Source organism: Siphateles boraxobius, unplaced genomic scaffold (genome assembly GCF_051911475.1).
Source record: "Siphateles boraxobius isolate OS27281-9 unplaced genomic scaffold, OSU_SipBor_1 279, whole genome shotgun sequence".
NCBI classification, from domain to species: Eukaryota; Metazoa; Chordata; class Actinopteri; order Cypriniformes; family Leuciscidae; genus Siphateles; species Siphateles boraxobius.
The window spans coordinates 43,800-69,184 of record NW_027508896.1 but is presented as its reverse complement, the minus strand read 5'-3'; the positions used below and the strand labels follow the sequence as shown (position 1 = coordinate 69,184).

Here is a 25,385-nt window from a genome sequence, read left to right as displayed (position 1 = left end):
CACACACAGCTCCAATACACACACACACACACACAGCTCCAGATTACAACACACACACACACACAGCTCCAGATTACACACACACAAACACACAGCTCCAGATACACACACACAACACACAGCTCCAGATACAACACACACAAAACACACACAGCTCCAGATTACAACACACACAACACACACAGCTCCAGATTACAACACACACAACACACACAGCTCCAGATTACAACACACACAAACACACAGCTCCAGATTACAACACACACAACACACACAGCTCCAGATTACAACACACACAACACACACAGCTCCAGATACACACCACACTCCAGATACACACACACAACACACACAGCTCCAGATTACAACACACACAACACACACAGCTCCAGATTACAACACACACAACACACACAGCTCCAGATTACAACACACACACACACACAGCTCCAGATTACAACACACACACACACACAGCTCCAGATTACAACACACACAACACACACAGCTCCAGATTACAACACACACAACACACACAGCTCCAGATTACAACACACACAACACACACAGCTCCAGATTACAACACACACAACACACACAGCTCCAGATTACAACACACACAACACACACAGCTCCAGATTACAACACACACAACACACACAGCTCCAGATTACAACACACACAACACACACAGCTCCAGATTACAACACACACAACACACACAGCTCCAGATTACAACACACAACACACACAGCTCCAGATTACAACACACACACACACACAGCTCCAGATTACAACACACACAACACACACAGCTCCAGATTACAACACACACAACACACACAGCTCCAGATACAACAACACAACACACACAGCTCCAGATTACAACACACACAACACACACAGCTCCAGATTACAACACACACAACACACACAGCTCCAGATTACAACACACACAACACACACAGCTCCAGATTACAACACACACAACACACACAGCTCCAGATTACAACACACACAACACACACAGCTCCAGATTACAACACACACACACACACAGCTCCAGATTACAACACACACACACACACAGCTCCAGATTACAACACACACAACACACACAGCTCCAGATTACAACACACACAACACACACAGCTCCAGATTACAACACACACAACACACACAGCTCCAGATTACAACACACACAACACACACAGCTCCAGATTACAACACACACACACACACAGCTCCAGATTACAACACACACAACACACACAGCTCCAGATTACAAACACACACAACACACACAGCTCCAGATTACAACACAACAACACACACAGCTCCAGATTACAACACACACAACACACACAGCTCCAGATTACAACACACACAACACACACAGCTCCAGATTACAACACACACAACACACACAGCTCCAGATTACAACACACACAACACACACAGCTCCAGATTACAACACACACAACACACACAGCTCCAGATTACAACACACACAACACACAGCTCCAGATTACAACACACACAACACACACAGCTCCAGATTACAACACACACAACACACACAGCTCCAGATTACAACACACACAACACACACAGCTCCAGATTACAACACACACAACACACACAGCTCCAGATTACAACACACACAACACACAGCTCCAGATTACAACACACACAACACACACAGCTCCAGATTACAACACACAACACACACAACACACACAGCTCCAGATTACAACACACACAGCTCCAGATTACAACACACACAACACACACAGCTCCAGATTACAACACACACAACACACACAGCTCCAGATTACAACACACACAACACACACAGCTCCAGATTACAACACACACAACACACACAGCTCCAGATTACAACACACACAAACACACAGCTCCAGATTACAACACACACAACACACAGCTCCAGATTACAACACACACAACACACACAGCTCCAGATTACAACACACACAACACACACAGCTCCAGATTACAACACACACAACACACAGCTCCAGATTACAACACACACAACACACAGCTCCAGATTACAACACACACAACACACACAGCTCCAGATTACAACACACACAACACACACACACACACACAGCTCCAGATTACAACACACACAACACACACAGCTCCAGATTACAACACACACAACACACACAGCTCCAGATTACAACACACACAACACACACAGCCCCAGATTACAACACACACAACACACACAGCCCCAGATTACAACACACACAACACACACAGCTCCAGATTACAACACACACAACACACACAGCTCCAGATTACAACACACACAACACACACAGCTCCAGATTACAACACACACAGCTCCAGATTACAACACACACAACACACACAGCTCCAGATTACAACACACACAACACACACAGCTCCAGATTACAACACACACAACACACACAGCTCCAGATTACAACACACACAACACACGCAGCCCCAGATTACAACACATACAACACACACAGCTCCAGATTACAACACACACAACACACACAGCTCCAGATTACAACACACACAACACACACAACACACACAGCTCCAGATTACAACACACACAACACACACAGCTCCAGATTACAACAAACACAACACACACAGCTCCAGATTACAACACACACAACACACACAGCTCCAGATTACAACACACACAACACACACAGCCCCAGATTACAACACATACAACACACACAGCTCCAGATTACAACACACACAACACACACAGCTCCAGATTACAACACACACAGCTCCAGATTACAACACACACAACACACACAGCTCCAGATTACAACACACACAACACACACAGCCCCAGATTACAACACACACAACACACACAGCTCCAGATTACAACACACACAACACACACAGCTCCAGATTACAACACACACAACACACACAGCTCCAGATTACAACACACACAACACACACAGCTCCATATTACAACACACACAACACACACGGCTCCAGATTACAACACACACAGCTCCAGATTATAACACACACAACACACACAGCTCCAGATTATAACACACACAACACACACAGCTCCAGATTACAACACACACAACACACACAGCTCCAGATTACAACACAAACACAGCTCCAGATTACAACACACACAACACACACAGCTCCAGATTACAACACACACAACACACACAGCTCCAGATTACAACACACACAACACACACAGCCCCAGATTACAACACACACAACACACACAGCTCCAGATTACAACACACACAACACACACAGCTCCAGATTACAACACACACAACACACACAGCTCCAGATTACAACACACACAACACACACAGCTCCAGATTATAACACACACAACACACACAGCTCCAGATTACAACACACACAACACATACAGCTCCAGATTACAACACACACAACACACACAGCTCCAGATTACAACACACACAACACACACAGCTCCAGATTGCAACACACACAACACACACAGCTCCAGATTACAACACACACAGCTCCAGATTACAACACACACAACACACACAGCTCCAGATTACAACAAACACAACACACACAGCTCCAGATTACAACACACACAACACACACAGCTCCAGATTACAACAAACACAACACACACAGCTCCAGATTACAACACACACAGCTCCAGATTACAACACACACAACACACACAGCTCCAGATTACAACAAACACAACACACACAACACACAACACACACAGCTCCAGATTACAACACACACAACACACACAGCTCCAGATTACAACACACACAACACACACAGCTCCAGATTATAACACACACAACACACACAGCTCCAGATTACAACACACACAACACACACAGCTCCAGATTACAACACACACAACACACACAGCTCCAGATTACAACACACACAACACACACAGCTCCAGATTACAACACACACAACACACACAGCTCCAGATTACAACACACACAACACACACAGCTCCAGATTACAACACACACAACACACACAGCCCCAGATTACAACACACACAACACACACAGCTCCAGATTACAACACACACAACACACACAGCTCCAGATTACAACACACACAACACACACAGCTCCAGATTACAACACACACAACACACACAGCTCCAGATTATAACACACACAACACACACAGCTCCAGATTACAACACACACAACACATACAGCTCCAGATTACAACACACACAACACACACAGCTCCAGATTACAACACACACAACACACACAGCTCCAGATTGCAACACACACAACACACACAGCTCCAGATTACAACACACACAGCTCCAGATTACAACACACACAACACACACAGCTCCAGATTACAACAAACACAACACACACAGCTCCAGATTACAACACACACAACACACACAGCTCCAGATTACAACAAACACAACACACACAGCTCCAGATTACAACACACACAGCTCCAGATTACAACACACACAACACACACAGCTCCAGATTACAACAAACACAACACACACAACACACAACACACACAGCTCCAGATTACAACACACACAACACACACAGCTCCAGATTACAACACACACAACACACACAGCTCCAGATTATAACACACACAACACACACAGCTCCAGATTACAACACACACAACACACACAGCTCCAGATTACAACACACACAACACACACAGCTCCAGATTACAACACACACAACACACACAGCTCCAGATTACAACACACACAACACACACAGCTCCAGATTACAACACACACAACACACACAGCTCCAGATTACAACACACACAACACACACAGCCCCAGATTACAACACACACAACACACACAGCTCCAGATTACAACACACACAGCTCCAGATTACAACACACACAACACACACAGCTCCAGATTACAACACACACAACACACACAGCTCCAGATTACAACACACACAACACACACAGCTCCAGATTACAACACACACAACACACACAGCTCCAGATTACAACACACACAGCTCCAGATTACAACACACACAACACACACAGCTCCAGATTACAACACACACAACACACACAGCTCCAGATTACAACACACACAATACACACAGCTCCAGATTATAACACACACACAGCTCCAGATTACAACACACACAACACACACAGCCCCAGATTACAACACACACAACACACACAGCTCCAGATTACAACACACACAACACACACAGTTCCAGATTATAACACACACAACACACACAGCTCCAGATTACAACACACACAACTCCAGATTACAACACACACAACACACACAGCTCCAGATTACAACACACACAACACACACAGCTCCAGATTACAACACACACAACACACACAGCTCCAGATTACAACACACACAACACACACAGCTCCAGATTACAACACACACAACACACACAGCTCCATATTACAACACACACAACACACACAGCTCCAGATTACAACACACACAACACACACAGCTCCAGATTACAACACACACAACACACACAGCTCCAGATTACAACACACACAACACACACAGCTCCAGATTATAACACACACAACACACACAGCTCCAGATTACAACACACACAACACACACAGCTCCAGATTACAACACACACAACACACACAGCTCCAGATTACAACACACACAACACACACAGCTCCAGATTACAACACACACAACACACACAGCTCCAGATTACAACACACACAACACACACAGCTCCAGATTACAACACACACAACACACACAGCTCCAGATTACAACACACACAACACACACAGCTCCAGATTACAACACACACAACACACACAGCTCCAGATTACAACACACACAACACACACAGCTCCAGATTACAACACACACAACACACACAGCTCCAGATTACAACACACACAACACACAGCTCCAGATTACAACACACACAACACACACAGCTCCAGATTACAACACACACAACACACACAGCTCCAGATTACAACACACACAACACACACAGCTCCAGATTACAACACACACAACACACACAGCTCCAGATTACAACACACACAACACACACAGCCCCAGATTACAACACACACAACACACACAGCTCCAGTCTTCAGTGTCACATGATCCTTCAGAAATCACTATAATATGATGATTTGATGATCAATACACATTTATGATTATTATCAGTGTTGAACACAGTTGAGCTGCTTCTATTTTTTGTTTTTTTTTGGAAACCCTCATACATTTTATTTTTCAAGATTCTTTGATTCTTAGAAGGTTTAATTATTAACTAATATATGTATTAGTATAATATTAATTTCTCCCCCCTTTTTTATCTTACCACAAATGTATGAATGATGTCATTGTTTCCTAGGCAAGGCAAGTTTATTTATATTTATTTAATATTTATATATTTCATACACTATGGTAATTCACAATATGGCTTTACACAGAAAGGAATTAAAATAATCACAAAAAAAGCAAGAAACAATTAAAACAGTTAAAATAATTAAAAGAGAAAAAATTCCAGAAAAATGTCAAATAGCAAAAACTGTTTTCAACATTGTTAATAATCATAAATGTTTCTTGAGTATCAAATCAGCATGTCAGAGTTAATATGAGCATATAGAGTTGTTAGTTTTACATTGTAATAATATTTCACTGTTTTTATTGATATTTTGATCAATTTGGTGAGCAGAAGAGACTCTTTCAGAAACATTTTTTTTAAATGTTTCAAACTTTGACAGGGACTGTATCCATTAATATACCGTGTGTGTGTGTGTGTGTGTGTGTGTGTGTGTGTGTGTGTGTGTGTGTGTGTGTGTGTGTGTGTGTGTGTGTGTGTGTGTGTGTGTGTGTGTGTCAGTTCAGGGTTGTTTGTTGTTGTTGTCCCTTCAAATACCTGTAAAATCTTTCATGATTGTGATGACTAATGAAACTCTTGTCTTCAGTAATTAAATTCAGCAATCATTTGAGGGTCAGTAATGAGCGTTACATTAATCTATCACTTTGTTTGTTTCTCTCAGAGTTTAATATATTTCACATGAACGTCTTAAGAGAAGAAGAACTGTCCTCATGAGAACGCCTCTTATTTTCCCACTCCTGTATGTGGGAGTGATGGCTTTCGGTGAGTCCACAATCATAATTTATGATTTACTGATTGATTAAAACGACACACTAATTAAAGAGATGCATAATGTTCATGTCATGACTGCGTTATAAAATGTACAGGATGACTTGATTGTGATTGGCCAATGGTGTCATTCAAATATTTATGTATAATGAATGTTGAATTTTCTCAGTCAAGTCACTTCCTCTATAGCTCTCTTTCTTCTCACAGAGTAAAATCATACAGACTCAATATTACTTGTATTAATATTACAGTAGGCATGTGAAATGCAGGTCAGATGCAGTGATCTCTCCATCCGACTGTAGTTTACCATGATGACCAGCTGAACTGTACATGATCTCTCTGTCTGTCTTTCTGTTTTCAGCCAGCATAAGTTCAGCAGTGCAGACGTGAGTGAAACTCTTCAAATCTGCCCATTATATAACCTATAGAAACTTTTGGGACAAAAGAACCCATCCAGAATGCAGTCTTTCCTGTGTTTTATGTTGATGTTGTGAAATGACTTTAACATTTCTTGCTTTTGTTAATCACGGTGACCTATCGCTCACTTTTCATTCACTCTCCCATTTCTTTCTGTTAACCTCCTTATCATTATTCACAGTAAAACCTGTGGAGCGAGTGGAGGACTTACAGCAGAACAATGCACTGATGTGAGTTCACACACACACACACACACACACACACACACACACACACACACACACACACACACACACACACACACACACACACACACAATCTATTTTTAGATTGTTCCTTGTTAGAGAATTTTGTTTGTTTTGGTAAGTCAGCAGCTAAACACACTATCTCACCATGAACTAAGCAGTTATGTAACATGAACAAAGCAACATATTAAACTCAACTGCAGATTTCTAACATTAAAATAACTAAAATGACTCAATCAAAGAATCAAGGATCTCAGAGGATCTACAAAAACTCACCAAAACCATCAACAAGATACATGTAAGAACAGACAAACACTGGAGATAGACACAATCAGACTGATTAGACAACAAAACTCCAGACAGAAACATGAAACCAAAGGGAACATGATGACTCTTTTAAAATAAAGGTGCCCTAGACAAAAACAAGACTGAAACCTCACCAACCCTAACAGTCACTAGGGAAAGTCTATGGAACGTGTTATAGACTTTAAACCCATCTAGAGTAGCTACTCCTGTCCAACATGTCAGCAATATATGAAACATGAATTACAGATTCTGTTGAATTTGGTACAGTATGATATAAAGGGAAATCCGAGAAGGCATGAGACTGAGGGCCTTTGAGCCCAAACCAAGAGGAATATTGAGTGCATAGATAACCACGAGCTTTAGTCCTCCGGTTAGTCAGCTGAGATGATTTATGTCTGTGTTCAAGCCCTGAGACAGGCCAGAGCTTAGCGGCCAGAAACATGAACCCAGTGGGTCGTGACAGGAACCCTTGGCTTCGGAGATCGTGTGGTCACCACAGGCAGAGTAGGAAACACACGGAACCAGGGCAGGGATAAATAATTACAGGGATCAGGACAGGGACTGCCAGAGACAACCGCCACATGGTCATCCCTGGGACTCTGGAAGGACTTGATGCCTTCCTCCTCTTGGACTAGCTTTCCCTGGAGTGGAAAGTGCTGTTCTCCTCATGCACATAAACTAGAAATGAGCAGCCACAAGAAAAATGGAGCACTAGTTCTTCATCAAAATTGCTTGTTGTTGCAACTGGGAACTTTGTTTCCTGGTGGACTATATAAACCAGCACAACAGTGTCCCATGTAGTCCTCGATGAGACCGTCGCTCTGATGGAAAGACAGCTTTCTCTGTAACACAGTAGCTGATTGAACAACAATAGAGGTGTACACACCTTGGGGAAGATAGCAACAGTCTTAAAGAAATCCTGTCCACGTCATCAGTGTTATCGAGAACTGAACTGTTCTAAACTCATGTTCTCAATCATTACTGTTTCTGTCGCCTCAGATGGACGGTCCCACACAGAGATTCCTGACGTGTGCCGGCGTCCCATCAGAGCCTGACGCAGACCACATCATGAATCTGAAGGGCCTCATCAGCGCTGCTCTGGATGTCTACTCATTCATGGTACGCCAGAACACACAGACACACATATCCCATGAGCCTTCACTGCTGTGGTTCTGCTGTGACACGGTCTGTCTCACAGCGCTCCAGTGTGACCGGGGTTCCAGTCTTGGATCTGTCGGGAGGTGTCAGCTGGAACGAGGATCACATGATCCGAGCGTGGCTGGACATCAAGCTCACTCCTCTGCTGTCGACCATCTCCAGAAACTTCCTCACATGTCTCAGCAACAGGAACTTCAGCTGCAGCGCCTACCAGACTGTGTACGACACACATGAGCACTAATGGAATGCAACTAATGACTTCATTTCATTGTGCACGTGTGTGTAAATGACTGTTTGTGGGTTCTGGTGTCTGTGTGTGTATTGTTGTGTGTATTTAGTGTCAAGGAGTTGAGTCAGCATTTCTCCGGTCTGGATCCAGGGAGACAGAAGTGGATCTATTCTTTCTTCATGTACCCATTCCTCTCTAGGAACACATCCTCAGGTACTGTAACACTTCTACGTTAGGATAAAGAGTTGTTCGTCAGGTCATGTTGTTTTTGTTCTGTGAAGGTTTTGCCCATGTTTGGTTGTATGTTGTTGTAGGTTGTGTAGATCCAGAGGACAGCACTGAAGACTGGCTGATGAAAAACTTTGGCTCGTTCGCTGTCGTGGCTCAAGTGCGAGACTTCACGTCCATCAACATGCTCTTCAGCGGGGTAGGAACACTCCCTCCTGCATCTGATGCTCTCCTGAGGGTCATTTGATTGCCCCATTTCACTTCAATACTATGTCGATGGCCTGGAGATATTCTGAGGTTCTTCCCTGTCTTTCCAGCTGGAGGTTTTGCATCTCTTGAGTCCAGAACAGAAGGCAGAGCTTCTCCTTCATCCAGAGGTGGTGGGCTTGACTGACAGCTCCCTTGGCCTGGTGTTTCAGAGTCTGCAATCCTCTCTGATGCCCTCTGAGGATCCTTGGACTTCAAATAACAGCAAAACATATTATATGAGCACTGTTCCATCCTCTTCACCACAAGACCCCCTGGGACAGGCAAGAAAGACATCAATCACAGTCTCATGGATGTAGATGAATAAATCTGTTGCAGTACTTTAAAAGCACTAGATGTTTAACTAGTAAAGTGACCCAAATATGCTGATCTATTGAGATATTGAATGATTAATTTAGAATATCTGATGTGTGGTTACAGGCACTGAATGGTTTCATGACGGCATTTAGACCTGTCGGGAGTTTTGTGAGAGAATTTGTGTCCTTGACACAGCAGGTAACGACACACACACACACACACACACACACACACACACACACACACACACACACACACACACACACACACACACACACACACACACACACATTCAGTAAAGCATTACAAACCTAAACACAATGTCCTGAGTTTGGAATTCTTCTGTCTATATCTGCTCTCCTCCTGAAGCAAAACTTGAGCGGCATGCGGAGCGCCACACTTTTGCAGGCCGTGATAAACCTGACACTCGCCGAGATCGCCGCTCCTTTCAAGCAGAATTCCACCCAAGAGCAGGTGGACCTGGTTACTTTTGACCCCATGAACGTTAACGACTGGTTCACACATGTGGTTTCTCCTGTGCTCCGGCGATTCCTTCCTGACAACCAGATAGAAATCCACCCCAACCTCACGGCTGTCTTCCATAAACAGTTGTGAGTTTTCCATGCTAGAGTTGTCTTAGTTATCCACAAACCACCTCTCATAGAGTAATGAGAACATTCTGATGTGGTTTGGGGTCTTTTCTTTAGCTACATCGAGACAGGGATGGGATCTGGAGCCCAGAATGAAAGTCAGGACATCTGCAGAGTCATTATTGATAATAGAACATGTGGGGTAAGCTGAAAGAATTTATTATTCCAAGTATCTTCTCTGCTGGGATGAAAATATGTTTTCATATTGCATCTCACACAATGTGTGTATATGTCTCTCTAGCTGACTGACTTGGTGGAACATGTGGCCACTGTCCTGCACTGTGCAGCTCGATCAAACCTCACGCTCAATGAGGAGACGCTCTTGAATGTTCTCCTGCATCTCTCCCAGAGCCTCAACGCTCTACTGCAGCAGCTCTCCATGACTGTAAGAACCACCAGATTTCACATCAGTCGTGTATAAACCAGTCAGTGCTCTTAAGGAGGAGCATTGTTTAAGCCTAATTTCTGCTTGCATGTTGCTTCTTGCCACAATCCTAGAACTTCAGTTCCCAGAGTTCCCCCTTCAGTGACATCCTGGACCAAATCGTTGATGACACCTTCACGATGAGCAACTTGCAGGATGAGTCGTTTGTTAGATTATGGTTCCAGGTCAAGTTAAAGCCTCTGCTCTCCACGCTAACTCCAGAATATCTCACGTGCCTCAGTCACAAAGAGTTCAGCTGCCAAACCTTCCAGATACTGTAAGTCCATGGCACTCATTCTCACCTAAACATTGATCTCATTTGAAGTCCTCTATTCTTAACTGACCTCCACTCTCACCTGTCTTTCATTCATCACTTTCAGTATTTCAGAGCTCAGTGACAACATGTTCCTGATGTCAGAAGGAGGCCAGAATGTTTATAAGTATTTCATCTTCTCCTTCCTGAGCCGACAAAATGTTTCAGGTACGTCTGTCCATTCATCCATCTGTTCATCCATCAATCTATCAATCAATATATAACAATATGTTATCAACATGTTTTCAGGGGGCTGCCCTGCTGAGAACAGCAGCATCTGGGTTACTCTGAATCTTGGCAAGTTTTCACAGTTTGCAACATTGAGGGAAATGTACCAGCTGAACCAAGACTTCAACGCTGTGAGTTACACACATTCCCACTGTCAAGAACATCTACTGTATTTCAACTTGTTTTATTATGTTTCTGCAACAGAAAGATTCAACTCTATGTGATTGATGAACTGTATTTCTGCATTTTTTTATGCATGATCTGTACTTCAATGCTTGTCTGGTAAATAAAATCTTTTCTTTGTGTATTTCAGATAGATGCACTGGTGGTTCTTTCCCCCAGACAGACAGCTGAACTGATAGTTGAGGATTTTGCAGGTCTCCCAGAGAAAAGCGTCATCATAAACATTGTATTTGATCATATCTTGGTTTCTCCTGAAGACCGTGGTCTACTGGAGATGCTCAAATATCTCATCATACTTGCTGGCGAGGTAAGACCATCTCTGCCAAAGACTGTCTATCTGTGGAAAGATTGCAGTACATATAAAAGGTTTGGTGTTAGTTGAATTGTTTCCTGTTTTTGTTATTTTTTTTATATCAGATGGGTTTGGAGTGCTCATCACACCAGCAGATGTAAGTAATATACATAAGCTCACATGTTTCTACAACTGTTACTGAATTGTTTCTGTTGAGACCCAGTTTCACACAGTTGCTCTTTCTCTCAGAGTTCAGAGGCTGCATGAAGCTGAGGTTCCTCCACACATGATGCAACCCATCAAGGACAACGTGAATCAGCTGGAAAAGATGGCACCTCCTGGTGCGTACAATGTTTTTTTAATTATGGCAGAATAACTCAATATTTTTTCAAATATTAAGGAGGTTTTTCAACATTTTAGTTTCTAAAGTATAGTTAGGATTCAAGACACACACCATTCCTACAGCATTCACAGACACACCTATTTCTAAACAACATTTTAAAAATTTTACTGTTGTGTTTTTTAACAGGCTGTTTTCCTCCACTTGTTACGGTAAGAAACACAAGTTTTAATCTCATTGGTTGATATTTACACAAACATGAAAAGTGATTCATAATCTATCATTGTTTTGTGGTCATATCTTTTGCAGTGTATTTCAACACCATTCAATGGTGAGTGAAATATTAAGCTGTAAATTACTATAAAATATATATATATATATATCTGTTATTATCTGTTTTTCTCAATTTCCTTTTCTTTTACATTTACAGAAACCAACATTTGTTATGGAATCAGCAGGTAGTGTTCATTTTAGACTTTTTACTAAATGAAAATACAATTCATGTCATGTAAATCAAGTTCATGAGAAGAGTTTATCTACCCCATAGTAATGAGACTCTCCTGTCCGCTGGTCTCGTGAGCGCCCCCTGTAGTATCGACCTGCAACAGTACGCTTGCTCTTCGGTAAGAAGACGACAAGCAGAAAACTCTGTTAAAAGGAGCTGATATTGATGATTTTCTGGGAATCTACGTCCCTCCAGAGAGCAAATGTGCAGCAGTTTCTGGAATCACCATGATATTTCCTGAACTGTGATCTCCACTGATGAAATCCTTTGTGTTCGTAGCTCACAGGCTTCACTGCTGAAAACCTGGCTGGACTTCTGAAGTGTCAACTATCCAGCAGCAGCAGTTACTCCAAGGAGATCTGGAAGTTGCTTTTCACCAAAACAAACAATGTTCTCGATGGAGCCCTCAGCATCTTTTCCACCATGGCAGCAAATATGGTAAATAAGCCTTGTACAACTCTGCTCTATTGTTACCTGGAAGATTGACTGGGATTATGACAATAATTCCTCCTCATTACATCATCAGTCTCAGCCAATCAGAGGCGATGTCGTGTTCCAAGTGCTGGATGTGATTGGGGAGCTGAGATTGGAGAGCATCAGTCCTGACCAATGGAGTGACGTTACTTTCATCAGCATGTTGTTGGGTCAATATCTGAAGCCGTTGTTACCATTCGTGTCACCATCCCTACTGCTGTGCACTAGCAGCAAAAACCTCAGCTGCCAAACCTACCAGCACATGTAAGAAAAACATTTCCTCAACAATAGCTCAAGACTATCGTTGATAAGTTGATAAGATGCTTTGTTCAACATTATTTCCAACCATTTCTCAGTCTGGCAGAGTTCCCGATTATCAATAAGACGCAAGGAAGGAACATGGTGGAGTTTTTCATCTTGCCCTTCCTCAGTAGAAACACAACAGGTGAGGTGGAGGTTTGCAGTGGTTTCAGGCAGAATGTCACTCATGTAGAGGTTCTGGAGTTCATGAAGGTGATTCTACTGTGTGTGTTGTGTGTCAGATGCGGGCTGTCTGTCGAGTGCCAACAACAGTACTGAGTGGCTGCTGAAGAACTTTGGTTCGTTCATTCACTTTGTGTCTCTCGAAGAACTGCTCTCCATCAACGTGCAATTTGATCCCGTAAGAATCTTCACATGTGATATAATCAAAGAACAAAGATGACAAGAAGGTTAAATAACCTCCAACATCAAACGTTTATCTGTAGGACTTTTCCACTCAGTGTTGCTTCCTTGTTCTTCCGTGTGTCTTTAGTTGGAGACGCTGGACAATCTGTCTCCAGCGCAGATGGTTGGACTGATGGTTGTAGATCTACCTGGTCTTCCACAGAAAGAAGTCATCATCAATAGAGTGTTTGATCATCTGCTAGTGTCTCCTGTGGATCGAGGACTTCCTGATGTTCTTCAAAACCTGCGCTTCCTCCCACAGACGGTAAAACTTACTCGGATGTTTTCAATGGCTCTGCTTCAAACCGTACTGAGATGACCATCCAGATGGCAATTTTGGGCATCATGGGTGTGATTGTGAAGAAGTCATTTCCAAACAGTAGACAGTGAAATTATGGGAACTCATCCAATATTATAACAGAACTATGTGTCTCATTAAACAATCCCAGAATATAATGAGGCAAATTTTGTGAAAATTTTCATCTAACGGACCTTATTCAGGGTAGACGCCTTATTTTATTTTTCTACAAATGAAAATGTGGTTTTGTGGAAGAGACCTACAGTCTAATCCAACATTCAAAAGGACTTTTAAAAACTGGTTACAAAAGACTCTTGAAAACATGTTGTGATAATTAAACGATACACACGAGTCACACGACCCTGAATCAGAACAACCCAAACAACAGACTGAGTTGTGATTGTAGGTTAAATACGCTGTAGTCAGAGTTTGATGAATCAGATATATGATGAAGACACTGACGCCTGTTTGTGTTTCCACAGACCGTAATACAGTGCAGCTCCCTCACACTGATGTAAGTGTACTTCAGCCTCTCCTGTCATGTTATTGAGTCTCTGGTGTCTCTTGTGCTGAGATCTCCTCTAATCCTTTTTTTCTTTCTCAGTTTTGAGAGGCTGTTTCAGGCTCTACCTTTCCTGCCGTCAGACATGCAGACTCTGGTCTTCCACACAACTGGAGAACTCAAGCAGAAAGCAGTGCCAGGTGAGTCTCAGTCTCTGTGTCGTCATCATCTCTCACTGTTGACTTCACTAGAAGATCAGCATGTTTCTCAGTATTTCTGATGGAATTAATGATCAGATGTGTGTGTCTTATTTACAGGCTGCTCACTTCCTGAACCTCCAACAGTAAGAGATTGTTTTTTAACACAGTTTTCCTTATGGACCTCTTTCAGTCCTACAGGAATCCTCTCTATGCCTCACTCTTTAAAATGTTTTCACAAAACTCAAACCATACAGAAATTAAAAAATAAAAACTTTTTACATTTTGTCTTTTAATTTGTTCTACCTTTTTTCCTCTGTTTCAGTGTCTGATCACACCTGTGAATGGTGAGTGTATTTGTACACCTTGCATTTTTCTGATCTTCACTACTTTGTGTCTAATCGAGTCTGAATGAACACTGTGATGAACTGAACCTGCATTATTCCACTAGCCAACATCCATAAGCACTAAGCCCAGCTTTTCTTAGATTTCCTCCCTATTGAGTGTGTTATATTGACAGCTGTTGTCTGTACAGATCTATGGGCAGCCCTAGAGCCCATCCAAAGGAACAATAATAACTACACAAACCTATACAATATGGACCTACAAACCTTCAGTTCTCGGCTCCACACAACGCTAATTGCGAGTAGCCTGTTGTACAAGTAAACTGAAACAGATAAATAGCTTAAATATATAATCAAATCCATTTATTAATGTCTCTACCTTTCAAAAAGGTCATGCGAGTAGTTTACAAGACTAGTAGATTTTGTGATTTATATGTTAGAGAGAATCAAAAAAAGATTTGCCCAGCATTGGATGTCCAGAAAGAGTTATTGACCAAACTGTGTTGAGCGAGACTCCAGACTCAGTGTCACTCACTAGTCGTCGCCTACTGCAGTGATCAGGAGCATAGCTATTTTCCCAGGGTACAACTTTCCGAGGGCTTAATGTTCCCAGGGTTCCATGTTCCTTAGTTAGCTGAACCCCAACCCTCGGGACATAGGACCCTTTGTCATGTAATTATTTGTTCTATATATCTAGGGATTATAGGATTTGGGAACCTAGGAATGACTCACTGTATCTTTATAGTCAAACAGAAATAATGAATCAGTCAACTAATCTGAACAAGTTTTGTTAGTTAACTTTCTACTTTTATTACTTTCTTTTAATCTTTTTGACTGTCGCATTGTAATTCAAGTAATTCAAATATACTGAATCCTAATAAAATCCAGTTGCACTAATCAATGTTTTCTGATGAATTTAACAGCTACCAGAGTTTGTTCAGGAGTCAACAGGTACGAGCAAATACTCTTTTTTTCCACTCTGACACAGTGACATCATCTATGACACAGGAAGTGTTCATGAAATTGTAATGTCTTCCACAGTAATGAGACTCTCCTGTCCGCTGGTCTCGTGAGCGCCCCCTGTAGTATCGACCTGCAACAGTACGCTTGCTCTTCGGTAAGAAGACGACAAGCAGAAAACTCTGTTAAAAGGAGCTGATATTGATGATTTTCTGGGAATCTACGTCCCTCCAGAGAGCAAATGTGCAGCAGTTTCTGGAATCACCATGATATTTCCTGAACTGTGATCTCCACTGATGAAATCCTTTGTGTTCGTAGCTCACAGGCTTCACTGCTGAAAACCTGGCTGGACTTCTGAAGTGTCAACTATCCAGCAGCAGCAGTTACTCCAAGGAGATCTGGAAGTTGCTTTTCACCAAAACAAACAATGTTCTCGATGGAGCCCTCAGCATCTTTTCCAGCATGGCAGCAAATATGGTAAATAAGCCTTGTACAACTCTGCTCTATTGTTACTTGGAAGATTGACTGGGAATATGGCAATAATTCCTCCTCATTACATCATCAGTCTCAGCCAATCAGAGGCGATGTCGTGTCCCAAGTGCTGGATGTGATTGGGGAGCTGAGATTGGAGCGCATCAGTCCTGACCAATGGAGTGACGTTACTTTCATCAGCATGTTTTTGGGTCAATATCTGAAGCCGTTGTTACCGTTCGTGTCACCATCCCTACTGCTGTGCACTAGCAGCAAAAACCTCAGCTGCCAAACCTACCAGCACATGTAAGAAAAACATTTCCTCAACAATAGCTCAAGACTATCGTTGATAAGTTGATAAGATGCTTTGTTCAACATTATTTCCAACCATTTCTCAGTCTGGCAGAGTTCCCGATTATCAATAAGACGCAAGGAAGGAACATGGTGGAGTTTTTCATCTTGCCCTTCCTCAGTAGAAACACAACAGGTGAGGTGGAGGTTTGCAGTGGTTTCAGGCAGAATGTCACTCATGTAGAGGTTCTGGAGTTCATGAAGGTGATTCTACTGTGTGTGTTGTGTGTCAGATGCGGGCTGTCTGTCGAGTGCCAACAACAGTACTGAGTGGCTGCTGAAGAACTTTGGTTCGTTCGTTCACTTTGTGTCTCTCGAAGAACTGCTCTCCATCAACGCACAATTTGATCCCGTAAGAATCTTCACATGTGATATAATCAAAGAACAAAGATGACAAGAAGGTTAAATAACCTCCAACATCAAACGTTTATCTGTAGGACTTTTCCACTCAGTGTTGCTTCCTTGTTCTTCCGTGTGTCTTTAGTTGGAGACGCTGGACAATCTGTCTCCAGTGCAGATGGTTGGACTGATGGTTAATGGTCTTCCTGGCCTTCAACAGAATGATGTCATCAATAGAGTGTTTGATCATCTGCTACAGTCTCCTGTGGATCGGGGACTTCCTGATGTTCTTCAAAACCTGCTCTTACTCCCACAGACGGTAAAACTTACTGGGATGTTTTCAATGGCTCTGCTTCAAACCGTAGTGAGATGACCATCCAGATGGCAATTTTGGGCATCATGGGTGTGATTGTGATGAAGTCATTTCCAAACAGTAGACCGCAAAACTATGAGGACTCATCCAATATTATAACAGGATTATATGTCTCATGAAACAATTCCAGAATACAATGAGGCAAATTTTGTGAAAATTTTCATCTAACGGACCTTATTCAGGGTAGACGCCTTAATTAATTTTTCTACAAATGAAAATTAGGTTTTGAGGAAGAGACCTACAGTCTAATCCAACATTCAAAAGGACTTTTCAAAACTGGTGACAAAAGACTCTTGAAAACATGTTGTGATAATTAAATGTTACACACGAGTCACACGACCCTGAATCAGAACAACCCAAACAACAGACTGAGTTGTGATTGTAGGTTAAATACGCTGTAGTCAGAGTTTGATGAATCAGATATATGATGAAGACACTGACGCCTGTTTGCGTTTCCACAGACCGTAATACAGTGCAGCTCCCTCACACTGATGTAAGTGTACTTCAGCCTCTCCTGTCATGTTATTGAGTCTCTGGTGTCTCTTGTGCTGAGATCTCCTCTAATCCTTTTTTTCTTTCTCAGTTTTGAGAGGCTGTTTCAGGCTCTACCTTTCCTGCCGTCAGACATGCAGACTCTGGTCTTCCACACAACTGGAGAACTCAAGCAGAAAGCAGTGCCAGGTGAGTCTCAGTCTCTGTGTCGTCATCATCTCTCACTGTTGACTTCACTAGAATATCAGCATGTTTCTCAGTATTTCTGATGGAATTAATGATCAAATGTGTGTGTCTTATTTACAGGCTGCTCACTTCCTGAACCTCCAACAGTAAGAGATTGTTTTTTAACACAGTTTTCCTTATGGACCTCTTTCAGTCCTACAGGAATCCTCTCTATGCCTCACTCTTTAAAATGTTTTCACAAAACTCAAACCATACAGAGATTTTTAAAAAAACTTGTTTTACATTTTGTCTTTTATTTTGTTCTACCTTTTTTCCTCTGTTGCAGTGTCTGATCACACCTGTGAATGGTGAGTGTATTTGTACACCTTGCATTTTTCTGATCTTCACTACTTTGTGTCTAATCGAGTCTGAATGAACACTGTGATGAACTGAACCTGCATTATTCCACTAGCCAACATCCATAAGCACTAAGCCCAGCTTTTCTTAGATTTCCTCCCTATTGAGTGTGTTATATTGACAGCTGTTGTCCGTACAGATCTATGGGCAGCCCTAGAGCCCATCCAAAGGAACAATAACAACTACACGAACCTATACAATATGGACCTACAAACCTTCAGTTCTCGGCTCCACACAACGCTAATTGCGAGTAGCCTGTTGTACAAGTAAACTGAAACAGATAAATAGCTTAAATATATAATCAAATCCATTTATTAATATCTCTACCTTTCAAAAAGGTCATGCGAGTAGTTTACAAGACTAGTAGATTTTGTGATTAATATGTTAGAGAGAATCAGAAAAAGATTTGCCCAGCATTGGATGTTCAGAAAGAGTTATTGACCAAACTGTGTTGAGCGAGACTCCAGACTCAGTGTCACTCACTAGTCGTCGCCTACTGCAGTGATCAGGAGCATAGCTATTTTCCCAGGGTACAACTTTCCGAGGGCTTAATGTTCCCAGGGTTCCATGTTCCTTAGTTAGCTGAACCCCAACCCTCGGGACATAGGACCCTTTGTCATGTAATTATTTGTTCTATATATCTAGGGATTATAGGATTTGGGAACCTAGGAATGACTCACTGTATCTTTATAGTCAAACAGAAATAATGAATCAGTCAACTAATCTGAACAAGTTTTGTTAGTTAACTTTCTACTTTTATTACTTTCTTTTAATCTTTTTGACTGTCGCATTGTAATTCAAGTAATTCAAATATACTGAATCCTAATAAAATCCAGTTGCACTAATCAATGTTTTCTGATGAATTTAACAGCTACCAGAGTTTGTTCAGGAGTCAACAGGTACGAGCAAATACTCTTTTTTTCCACTCTGACACAGTGACATCATCTATGACACAGGAAGTGTTCATGAAATTGTAATGTCTTCCACAGTAATGAGACTCTCCTGTCCGCTGGTCTCGTGAGCGCCCCCTGTAGTATCGACCTGCAACAGTACGCTTGCTCTTCGGTAAGAAGACGACAAGCAGAAAACTCTGTTAAAAGGAGCTGATATTGATGATTTTCTGGGAATCTACGTCCCTCCAGAGAGCAAATGTGCAGCAGTTTCTGGAATCACCATGATATTTCCTGAACTGTGATCTCCACTGATGAAATCCTTTGTGTTCGTAGCTCACAGGCTTCACTGCTGAAAACCTGGCTGGACTTCTGAAGTGTCAACTATCCAGCAGCAGCAGTTACTCCAAGGAGATCTGGAAGTTGCTTTTCACCAAAACAAACAATGTTCTCGATGGAGCCCTCAGCATCTTTTCCAGCACGGCAGCAAATATGGTAAATAAGCCCTGTACAACTCTGCTCTATTGTTACTTGGAAGATTGACTGGGAATATGGCAATAATTCCTCCTCATTACGTCATCAGTCTCAGCCAATCAGAGGCGATGTCGTGTCCCAAGTGTTGGATGTGATTGGGGAGCTGAGATTGGAGCGCATCAGTCCTGACCAATGGAGTGACGTTACTTTCATCAGCATGTTGTTGGGACAATATCTGAAGCCGTTGTTACCGTTCGTGTCACCATCCCTACTGCTGTGCACTAGCAGCAAAAACCTCAGCTGCCAAACCTACCAGCACATGTAAGAAAAACATTTCCTCAACAATAGCTCAAGACTATCGTTGATAAGTTGATAAGATGCTTTGTTCAACATTATTTCCAACCATTTCTCAGTCTGGCAGAGTTCCCGATTATCAATAAGACGCAAGGAAGGAATATGGTGGAGTTTTTCATCTTGCCCTTCCTCAGTAGAAACGCAACAGGTGAGGTGGAGGTTTGCAGTGGTTTCAGGCAGAATGTCACTCATGTAGAGGTTCTGGAGTTCATGAAGGTGATTCTACTGTGTGTGTTGTGTGTCAGATGCGGGCTGTCTGTCGAGTGCCAACAACAGTACTGAGTGGCTGCTGAAGAACTTTGGTTCGTTCGTTCACTTTGTGTCTCTCGAAGAACTGCTCTCCATCAACGCACAATTTGATCCCGTAAGAATCTTCACATGTGATATAATCAAAGAACAAAGATGACAACAAGGTTAAATAACCTCCAACATCAAACGTTTATCTGTAGGACTTTTCCACTCAGTGTTGCTTCCTTGTTCTTCCGTGTGTCTTTAGTTGGAGACGCTGGACAATCTGTCTCCAGTGCAGATGGTTGGACTGATGGTTAATGGTCTTCCTGGCCTTCAACAGAATGATGTCATCAATAGAGTGTTTGATCATCTGCTACAGTCTCCTGTGGATCGGGGACTTCCTGATGTTCTTCAAAACCTGCTCTTACTCCCACAGACGGTAAAACTTACTGGGATGTTTTCAATGGCTCTGCTTCAAACCGTAGTGAGATGACCATCCAGATGGCAATTTTGGGCATCATGGGTGTGATTGTGATGAAGTCATTTCCAAACAGTAGACCGCAAAACTATGAGGACTCATCCAATATTATAACAGGATTATATGTCTCATGAAACAATTCCAGAATACAATGAGGCAAATTTTGTGAAAATTTTCATCTAACGGTCCTTATTCAGGGTAGACGCCTTAATTAATTTTTCTACAAATGAAAATTAGGTTTTGAGGAAGAGACCTACAGTCTAATCCAACATTCAAAAGGACTTTTCAAAACTGGTGACAAAAGACTCTTGAAAACATGTTGTGATAATTAAATGTTACACTCGAGTCACACGACCCTGAATCAGAACAAGCCAAACAACAGCCTGAGTTGTGATTGTAGGTTAAATACGCTGTAGTCAGAGTTTGATAAATCAGATATATGATGAAGACACTGACGCCTGTTTGTGTTTCCACAGACCGTAATACAGTGCAGCTCCCTCACACTGATGTAAGTGTACTTCAGCCTCTCCTGTCATGTTATTGAGTCTCTGGTGTCTCTTGTGCTGAGATCTCCTCTAATCCTTTTTTTCTTTCTCAGTTTTGAGAGGCTGTTTCAGGCTCTACCTTTCCTGCCGTCAGACATGCAGACTCTGGTCTTCCACACAACTGGAGAACTCAAGCAGAAAGCAGTGCCAGGTGAGTCTCAGTCTCTGTGTCGTCATCATCTCTCACTGTTGACTTCACTAGAAGATCAGCATGTTTCTCAGTATTTCTGATGGAATTAATGATCAAATGTGTGTGTCTTATTTACAGGCTGCTCACTTCCTGAACCTCCAACAGTAAGAGATTGTTTTTTAACACAGTTTTCCTTATGGACCTCTTTCAGTCCTACAGGAATCCTCTCTATGCCTCACTCTTTAAAATGTTTTCACAAAACTCAAACCATACAGAGATTTTTAAAAAAACTTGTTTTACATTTTGTCTTTTATTTTGTTCTACCTTTTTTCCTCTGTTGCAGTGTCTGATCACACCTGTGAATGGTGAGTGTATTTGTACACCTTGCATTTTTCTGATCTTCACTACTTTGTGTCTAATCGAGTCTGAATGAACACTGTGATGAACTGAACCTGCATTATTCCACTAGCCAACATCCATAAGCACTAAGCCCAGCTTTTCTTAGATTTCCTCCCTATTGAGTGTGTTATATTGACAGCTGTTGTCTGTACAGATCTATGGGCAGCCCTAGAGCCCATCCAAAGGAACAATAACAACTACACGAACCTATACAATATGGACCTACAAACCTTCAGTTCTCGGCTCCACACAACGCTAATTGCGAGTAGCCTGTTGTACAAGTAAACTGAAACAGATAAATAGCTTAAATATATAATCAAATCCATTTATTAATATCTCTACCTTTCAAAAAGGTCATGCGAGTAGTTTACAAGACTAGTAGATTTTGTGATTAATATGTTAGAGAGAATCAGAAAAAGATTTGCCCAGCATTGGATGTTCAGAAAGAGTTATTGACCAAACTGTGTTGAGCGAGACTCCAGACTCAGTGTCACTCACTAGTCGTCGCCTACTGCAGTGATCAGGAGCATAGCTATTTTCCCAGGGTACAACTTTCCGAGGGCTTAATGTTCCCAGGGTTCCATGTTCCTTAGTTAGCTGAACCCCAACCCTCGGGACATAGGACCCTTTGTCATGTAATTATTTGTTCTATATATCTAGGGATTATAGGATTTGGGAACCTAGGAATGACTCACTGTATCTTTATAGTCAAACAGAAATAATGAATCAGTCAACTAATCTGAACAAGTTTTGTTAGTTAACTTTCTACTTTTATTACTTTCTTTTAATCTTTTTGACTGTCGCATTGTAATTCAAGTAATTCAAATATACTGAATCCTAATAAAATCCAGTTGCACTAATCAATGTTTTCTGATGAATTTAACAGCTACCAGAGTTTGTTCAGGAGTCAACAGGTACGAGCAAATACTCTTTTTTTCCACTCTGACACAGTGACATCATCTATGACACAGGAAGTGTTCATGAAATTGTAATGTCTTCCACAGTAATGAGACTCTCCTGTCCGCTGGTCTCGTGAGCACCCCCTGTAGTATCGACCTGCAACAGTACGCTTGCTCTTCGGTAAGAAGACGACAAGCAGAAAACTCTGTTAAAAGGAGCTGATATTGATGATTTTCTGGGAATCTACGTCCCTCCAGAGAGCAAATGTGCAGCAGTTTCTGGAATCACCATGATATTTCCTGAACTGTGATCTCCACTGATGAAATCCTTTGTGTTCGTAGCTCACAGGCTTCACTGCTGAAAACCTGGCTGGACTTCTGAAGTGTCAACTATCCAGCAGCAGCAGTTACTCCAAGGAGATCTGGAAGTTGCTTTTCACCAAAACAAACAATGTTCTCGATGGAGCCCTCAGCATCTTTTCCAGCATGGCAGCAAATATGGTAAATAAGCCTTGTACAACTCTGCTCTATTGTTACTTGGAAGATTGACTGGGAATATGGCAATAATTCCTCCTCATTACCTCATCAGTCTCAGCCAATCAGAGGCGATGTCGTGTCCCAAGTGCTGGATGTGATTGGGGAGCTGAGATTGGAGCGCATCAGTCCTGACCAATGGAGTGACGTTACTTTCATCAGCATGTTTTTGGGTCAATATCTGAAGCCGTTGTTACCGTTCGTGTCACCATCCCTACTGCTGTGCACTAGCAGCAAAAACCTCAGCTGCCAAACCTACCAGCACATGTAAGAAAAACATTTCCTCAACAATAGCTCAAGACTATCGTTGATAAGTTGATAAGATGCTTTGTTCAACATTATTTCCAACCATTTCTCAGTCTGGCAGAGTTCCCGATTATCAATAAGACGCAAGGAAGGAACATGGTGGAGTTTTTCATCTTGCCCTTCCTCAGTAGAAACACAACAGGTGAGGTGGAGGTTTGCAGTGGTTTCAGGCAGAATGTCACTCATGTAGAGGTTCTGGAGTTCATGAAGGTGATTCTACTGTGTGTGTTGTGTGTCAGATGCGGGCTGTCTGTCGAGTGCCAACAACAGTACTGAGTGGCTGCTGAAGAACTTTGGTTCGTTCGTTCACTTTGTGTCTCTCGAAGAACTGCTCTCCATCAACGCACAATTTGATCCCGTAAGAATCTTCACATGTGATATAATCAAAGAACAAAGATGACAAGAAGGTTAAATAACCTCCAACATCAAACGTTTATCTGTAGGACTTTTCCACTCAGTGTTGCTTCCTTGTTCTTCCGTGTGTCTTTAGTTGGAGACGCTGGACAATCTGTCTCCAGTGCAGATGGTTGGACTGATGGTTAATGGTCTTCCTGGCCTTCAACAGAATGATGTCATCAATAGAGTGTTTGATCATCTGCTACAGTCTCCTGTGGATCGGGGACTTCCTGATGTTCTTCAAAACCTGCTCTTACTCCCACAGACGGTAAAACTTACTGGGATGTTTTCAATGGCTCTGCTTCAAACCGTAGTGAGATGACCATCCAGATGGCAATTTTGGGCATCATGGGTGTGATTGTGATGAAGTCATTTCCAAA

The 25,385-nt window shown here is 42.1% G+C and overlaps 3 protein-coding genes across 3 annotated transcripts in view; all 3 read left to right on the top strand.

Moving 5' to 3' along the window:
- Nucleotides 1-7,089: 7,089 nt before the first annotated feature.
- On the top strand, nt 7,090-13,238 carry LOC143753359 (uncharacterized). The gene is made up of 21 exons (XM_077245685.1): nt 7,090-7,193; nt 7,561-7,585; nt 7,798-7,846; nt 9,167-9,286; nt 9,366-9,544; nt 9,664-9,767; nt 9,869-9,981; nt 10,100-10,312; nt 10,470-10,544; nt 10,716-10,957; nt 11,054-11,138; nt 11,238-11,381; nt 11,495-11,697; nt 11,801-11,901; nt 11,983-12,092; nt 12,275-12,451; nt 12,562-12,593; nt 12,686-12,777; nt 12,966-12,988; nt 13,086-13,107; nt 13,207-13,238. Exons 1-21 carry the CDS (start codon nt 7,142-7,144, stop codon nt 13,236-13,238), a joined length of 2,193 nt encoding a protein of 730 aa, XP_077101800.1. The 5' UTR covers nt 7,090-7,141.
- A 1,024-nt stretch (nt 13,239-14,262) lies between these two features.
- Nucleotides 14,263-21,493, top strand: LOC143753361 (uncharacterized). The gene is made up of 23 exons (XM_077245687.1): nt 14,263-14,268; nt 14,549-14,725; nt 15,241-15,272; nt 15,363-15,460; nt 15,578-15,603; nt 15,783-15,804; nt 16,725-16,752; nt 16,843-16,918; nt 17,080-17,238; nt 17,327-17,538; nt 17,631-17,719; nt 17,817-17,935; nt 18,068-18,241; nt 18,757-18,788; nt 18,879-18,976; nt 19,094-19,119; nt 19,299-19,320; nt 20,241-20,268; nt 20,359-20,434; nt 20,596-20,754; nt 20,843-21,054; nt 21,147-21,235; nt 21,333-21,493. Exons 1-23 carry the CDS (start codon nt 14,263-14,265, stop codon nt 21,491-21,493), a joined length of 2,121 nt encoding a protein of 706 aa, XP_077101802.1.
- Nucleotides 21,494-21,589: 96 nt separating this feature from the next.
- The window catches only part of LOC143753360 (uncharacterized), a 43,036-nt gene continuing 39,240 nt past the window's right edge, over nt 21,590-25,385 (top strand). The window contains exons 1-12 of the mRNA XM_077245686.1: nt 21,590-21,757; nt 22,273-22,304; nt 22,395-22,492; nt 22,610-22,635; nt 22,815-22,836; nt 23,757-23,784; nt 23,875-23,950; nt 24,112-24,270; nt 24,359-24,570; nt 24,663-24,751; nt 24,849-24,967; nt 25,100-25,273. Of these exons, the coding sequence (XP_077101801.1) occupies nt 21,617-21,757; nt 22,273-22,304; nt 22,395-22,492; nt 22,610-22,635; nt 22,815-22,836; nt 23,757-23,784; nt 23,875-23,950; nt 24,112-24,270; nt 24,359-24,570; nt 24,663-24,751; nt 24,849-24,967; nt 25,100-25,273 (1,176 nt within the window). The 5' untranslated portion in view covers nt 21,590-21,616. The remainder of the gene's footprint in view (nt 21,758-22,272; nt 22,305-22,394; nt 22,493-22,609; nt 22,636-22,814; nt 22,837-23,756; nt 23,785-23,874; nt 23,951-24,111; nt 24,271-24,358; nt 24,571-24,662; nt 24,752-24,848; nt 24,968-25,099; nt 25,274-25,385) is intronic.